The 6063-nt window shown below is 34.9% G+C and overlaps 1 protein-coding gene across 1 annotated transcript; it reads right to left on the minus strand.

Moving 5' to 3' along the window:
- Positions 1–462: 462 nt before the first annotated feature.
- On the minus strand, positions 463–2408 carry LOC129218864 (uncharacterized). The gene is made up of 2 exons (XM_054853184.1): positions 2213–2408; positions 463–635 (listed from the first exon to the last, which is right to left on the minus strand). The coding sequence occupies exons 1-2, from the start codon at positions 2406–2408 to the stop codon at positions 463–465; spliced, it is 369 nt and encodes a 122-aa protein (XP_054709159.1).
- Between the last annotated feature and the right edge of the window lie 3655 nt (positions 2409–6063).

The following is a 6063-nucleotide window of genomic DNA, read 5'->3' on the forward strand; positions in this document are numbered from 1 at the left end:
TAAACAATTCATGAAAAAACTGACTACTATAGATAATTATAATACTATGAAACATTTTTGCAAACAATTACTGTAACTTCAAACAGATATTTCTGAAAACTATTGCTCAAGAATAGAATGAATATCAATGATAACATTCAAAATATCAGTCACTATACAAAAATAATGAAATAAATAAGTACAGATAATGGAATATTCACATATACGAATTCATGGTACAACTATAGAGAAAAAAATACTGATTCGCCAAAACTTACAACTAATTGCTGTTCATTAACTACACATTCAATACTACAGACACAGTTTTCACTTTTTAAAACATTTTTTTTTAAATCCAATACTTTTATTTTAAGGTTTACTCGAAAGTATTAGTTTAAAAGACTAAATATGGAAAAATGAAGCATTTTTTTTCAAACTTTTACTAATTTAATTTTGTATTCCAAATATTAATTAAACATACCGTTATCGTTTTTGAGAATCAATCCATTTCTGCATTTTCTTTTCTGATTTTTTTCGATCTCTTTCAAATTTAGAATTTAGTCGCCGAATTCTTATGAATGTGCGAGCCCGGGAATAAATCTTAATGGCATCTTTACTTGTATCCGGAAACTTCTCCTCCAATATTTGAGCAAGGTCTTTTGTCACATTTTTTGAAGTCAAAATATTATTTTTTCCATGAATTGCAATGAATATTTTTTCAAATTCGGTCACTTTTTCCAGCCAATTGTCATGTGGAACAGTTACGCCTCCATGAGATAATGCGCTAATCCAAGGTGCTTTTTGAGGATTTTCTTCGTTTATGGAGAAACGTCCTAATGTTGGGTCTTGATTACGCACTTTGAATGCGATGTATCCGGCAATATATTTCAATCCTTCATGCTCGGAATAAGTCATCAAACAATCCGATGTATTCTCTTCTGCTTTCCAAGACATGGGTATTTCATCTCGAAATAAGAGTGAGCAAACTTCATCTTGATTTAGAATGCTTTCAGGGGAGGGGATTGTGGATATTGCGTTTAATTCCTCAGAGTCAAATGCATTTTCAATGATGTCAGCTGTCAAGTAACAAGATATTTGTGATTTTTCCTCTTCGTGCTCATCGAGAATATTAGCTTTTGAAGAAATAGCGGGAAGTTTATTCGCCAAAAGTAATTTCTTCAACCTATAGGTCACTTCAATTGGTGATGGATGGTCATAAAAGTTTCCCGCTCCTCTAATTTGGCTGAATAAGCTCTCCAGCGCATCTTGGGTAAGACGAGACGTCAAAATGTATTTGAAATTTTTTTCTTTCAATGTTTCCCATAGTTCGAGAAGTGAAGCGATTGAGATAATAATCCCTTTCTGAAATGGCAGAAGGCTTTTTTTCCCGCAAACTCTCATACCAGTTATTGTTTTCTTCATTTCTTCTAACGTAGTTTTTTGAGCCTTAAAATAATTTTCTAAACCAAATGCTGCTTGCAATGGCTTGTTACTTTTGGGCTTGGTTTGTCTGCTGTTAAATATATCGAAAAATCTATCAACAAGTTCGAAAAATTCCGACGCTTTTTTATTTCCTGTTAATATCATTACAGCTTTCGCTGTAGTCTCGGAAAAAACAGCTTTAGCAGGAGCAACTTTTTGGCGCTCATTTCCTTTGACGGTCAGATGATGGGGTTTTAATTTAAAACACATCTTTATTTCTCCTCTATCTTTATTCAAAACTTCTTCCAAGACCTTTTTGTTTATCTCCGATCCATCCTCAAGCTTTAAACCACTATCCAAAAAATGGTTTCTGAGCAATTTCAAAAAATGTGGAGGGTCAGCAAATACACATATTCTTTCGTTTTTTAACGGGTGTTTAAAAGAATTTTTGTCCACGCTAATTTGCAATTGGTTCCAAAGTGTATTTGATCCTCCTAAATCAGAAACAATTGCTTTTACTAGCATTCCACAATTTTCAGCTTTCGCAATTATATCAAACAACAAATCTTTAGTCATTGGGGTGTTGAAATTGTAGAAGATAGGTTGTTTCCACGGGGCTAATATGCCGCGTGCCATCACAAATTGCACTTTGGAAAATGATCCTAAAACCTGATCTTCGCTGCAATCATAACAGTATTTGCTGTCGATGTGCATCTCATCAAAACTTAAGATGCACATTCTCTCCCCTTCATTCATTGATTCAAATTTTTTTTCATAATGAAAAGAACTGCATTCAAAATGCCTGGCTTACAGTTAAATTTAGAGCACCATCTCTTCAGAGTGCTAGAGCTAGGTAGAGGGATTCCGACTTTATTTCTCAAATAATCGTAAGATTTTCTAGACAGAGCTCTCAGCACTAAACTTCTTGAAATGTCCTCTGCAGTCCAGTTTACATATTTCCTTTTCGTTACCAAAGCATTAAACTGCGTATTAGTAAGAACTTTCATCATTGATTTTTTAATATTGGACAAGTTCTTTACTTTATTCTCCAGTTGTTTTTTTTCAGCGACTAGTCGTTTTTTATGTTGTCGCACACCAGTAATCACTTTTTGCAAAATTTGATTCGATTTTAGGGCCTCGTCTCTTTCTTCTGACACCTTTTTCAGTTCTTGCTCTAAAAAAACTATCTTTCTCCTTAAATGTTCATTAGTTTCACTATTTTTGTCATAGTCGTTCATCGGTACAGAGCCGTCTTCCTCCAAAATCGTTTCAATAGCAGTCTCTGCTTCACATATTTTATTCATACTCGAAAAAGCCTCTTTCAAATAATTTCTTTTCTTGCATCTTTCCAAACGGTTACCCTTGTTAACGCTTTTGCTTGAATCTTCCTCGTTAAAGGCTAATCTGCAGCTTGGAACAGCATTTTCTTTGAGAATTTTTTTTTCTGGCAAGCCAAGTAGTCTATTTTTCAAATCCACAATGTAATCACTTGCTACAAAATGTTCACTGCAGATTCGAGCATTCTTGGGATTGACTTTGTCGTTCCTTTTACATTTAACCAACCAAATTTTCGCAATGGCCTCATTTTTAGGAAATTGATGATACGTGACGGAGCTTCCTTTTGTTTTTCGATTATAATTTTTGCAAGTCGCTACTGCACAATTGGGCATCTTGATTTATTGCATATTTAAAAATGAATGAAAAATAAGCTTTTAATGAAACATTCTAACAGAATAGTGCTGAAAATCTGCAAACACCAAATTTTTTGAACGAACGCGATTTGAGAAAAAATGAGACTCTAAGCACTTGATGCAAATCGTACGGCAGAAATATTCCAATGAACTTCTTGAAAAAGTGGACACACACCTGGACAAAGTCAATAAGTCACCTGTTATCAGCGATGTCAGACAGGTTTTTTTCCACCCCTTTTTCCCACGCTTCTGATAAGTCGAAACATCAAAGAGACGCACCGTCAAAACCCTTTCATGTTTTGGACTTCATGCTCAATTGAAGAAATTTCGAACTTATGTTAAGCAATTTTTGTTAAATGTTTTGCTTCTTGTGTACAGGTAAGTATGTTTCATAAAAAGATTTTAAATTCGAAAAAAATAAAGAATAACCACTCAGGTACACAACTATAAAACGGAAATAATTATGAAGCGATACGAATTAATACGAATTGAAATGAAAAGATGCACAAGTCATCAAATATATACATATTTTTTATTAATCTCCAATTAATTTACATTCTTAAATAATTTCATTCAATAAACATCATTGATTATGAAATAACAAAAAAGTGCCTATTATTTCGAATTCAAAGGTAATTTTTAAAAAACCACTCTGAAATCCATAACTATTCAGGGGCGGACAGGATTCCCCAAGATAGAACCAACCTTGACTCCCAAAGGTTTCAAAAAAAAAAAGAAAAAAAAAACCTCGAAAGTCCACAAGTTTAAGGGGGAGGGGGAACACCCCTAAAGCGCACAGGTTTTAGTCCGTAAAAAATTAAGTAAAATAAAATAAATAAACCGAAGGTACACAGGTTCAAGGGATGAAAGAAAAACTGAGTTTAGGTTTGAGGAAGCAAGGAAAAAAAAAAGAGGCTCAGGATTAAAGGGGTGCAAAAAAAAAAAAAAAAAAAAAATGAATGAAAAAAAAAACGAAGTCACACAAATTTGAGGGTGCAAAAAAGAAAATAATAATAACCAAGGTACACTGAGGGCGCATCGGCCGGCGGGCCCGTCCGCCCCTATCACTGTCTGACCCCTTTTTTTCCAATTATAAAAAAACCTATGTTGCAGCTGCTCTTAATTTTCGTCATTAGTTATTTTATTTTTGCTTCTGTGTTTTAAATTCATTATAAACTACACCCCCCCTCACCGAACGAAAAAGGGAAATCAATATAGGAAGGAATACTAAGAATTAAAGAATTTATTTCAAAACACTGGGATAGTTTTTGAAAAATAATTTAAATAAAGTATAAAAAATTCTCCTGTTTCTTGGAAATGTCATGCCCAGGGCACGGGCAAGGGGAGCCCGTGTGATAAACAGTGCGAGCAGAAAAATTAAAATTGAAGATGCAAACCAGTATTGAGCTATGGAAATACGCAAGTCAGTGCTTCCAGGATGACGTCAGACACGGCCGTTTCCCCCCTCCTTTAGCCACTAAGCGGCGAAACTGAAAGATCAAAGACACGGTCCCACCCTCCTTTTCCTTCACCCTGCCCACCACCCATGAATTCGCAGAACTCGGCCGGGTACGGGCGGACTCGAATCTAAGTTACAAAGCCGTATACGGCCGGCCTCTGTCTTAAGGAGTTAAATCTTGAAAATTAATTTTTTAAAAAGCTGAAAAAAGGTTAACGCAGTAACTTAACATGTTCCATTTTTTCTTAAATTATTTAAATAAAATCTAAATATTCATTTATATTTGAAATGAATTAATTTTTGAATTAATTTTGTCATTTTTAATTATTTTACTGAGTTATATTCCAAATTTGAATTTCGTTCAAATGATGTTTTTTTAAATCCTAAGTATATTACTGGTTTAAAAAGTTTGAGGGTTATAAAAAAAGTTTTAAAGACTTCCAAAAAGTGTGCAAACAGTCTATAAATTATTGGTAATTAATTTACCAAATGCAGTTTATGTAGATATTTCGTTACACAAACAGGTGAAAAAATCGTTGATAAATCCTCTGAAACAGGTTGTTAGTTCATCTAATATCGGTAGATAAATCCATTTAACGTCTAAAATTCGTTGAAAACTCCTCCAGAGTGCAATGTAACCTAAATAGAAATAACGTTGATATTTTGTAAGCATCCAAAAAACGTTGATAATTGCTCCAAAAAATGTTGAAAGTGATGTCATATCTACAGCGATTTCACGTAAAATCGCTGTGCTGGGGCGATTTTGGGACGATTTGTGCTGTTTGGTATTGTATTCGTACTCTTTAACCGGTAACCATTTTTATTTCTAAAATAATAGAGTTTTTACGGTACCCATGATCAGTTCTCAATGTTTACATTTGACAAGCTCAACCGGTAGCAACCGGTTAATTGCTCACGTGACAGCTAGTGACGTCAGCTAATGTTAAAACATTGGAGGTGACGTCCTTATTTGACGTCATTATTTTAACCGGTAGCTACCGTTGCTCATCGAACACAACCAATGCAAATGTCATTACTGTTTGCGTGTTTATTTATTTACATATTTAACATAAGCTAAGCCTGGATACGCGAACGATTTATAACTCAAGAGACGAAAATAAGCGCCGTAGTCCCATGTATGCTTACGTTCGACGACCTGGATCGGTAGCTACCGGTTGGGTAATCACGTGACAGCTAATGATCACTTTCAGCCAATCAACTTGATCAACCAATCATCAGCTTAAATCGGTAACCGGTTCGGCCACCGGTTCATCATCGAACGTTGCGGTTGTTATTGGTTAGTCACTGGTCGACCGGTTGAGCGGGTTTCTCTCTTAAATTTGGCAACCGATAAAAATAAGGAACCTTCTGTAAAGAGCGCGCACATTCTGCCGAGAACACGCCCTTTATAAACTCTCGTTCAGGGAGGCTCTCGTTTTATAACAGCCTACTATTTCCGGTTCCCGATCCTATTTCTCAACAGGAAGATTCGCGCTTGTTAATTTATTCCTG

This window comes from Uloborus diversus, chromosome 3 (genome assembly GCF_026930045.1).
Source record: "Uloborus diversus isolate 005 chromosome 3, Udiv.v.3.1, whole genome shotgun sequence".
Taxonomy (NCBI): Eukaryota; Metazoa; Arthropoda; class Arachnida; order Araneae; family Uloboridae; genus Uloborus; species Uloborus diversus.

Excerpts from the sequence above, each read along its gene's own strand:
- LOC129218864 (XM_054853184.1), bottom strand. The coding sequence starts at position 2,408 with ATGAAAGTTCTTACTAATACGCAGTTTAATGCTTTGGTAACGAAAAGG. Across the intron at positions 636-2,212 it reads ATGGTGCTCTAAATTTAACT|ACCTTGCTCAAATATTGGAG; the intron begins GTAAGCCAGGCA and ends ATGTGACAAAAG.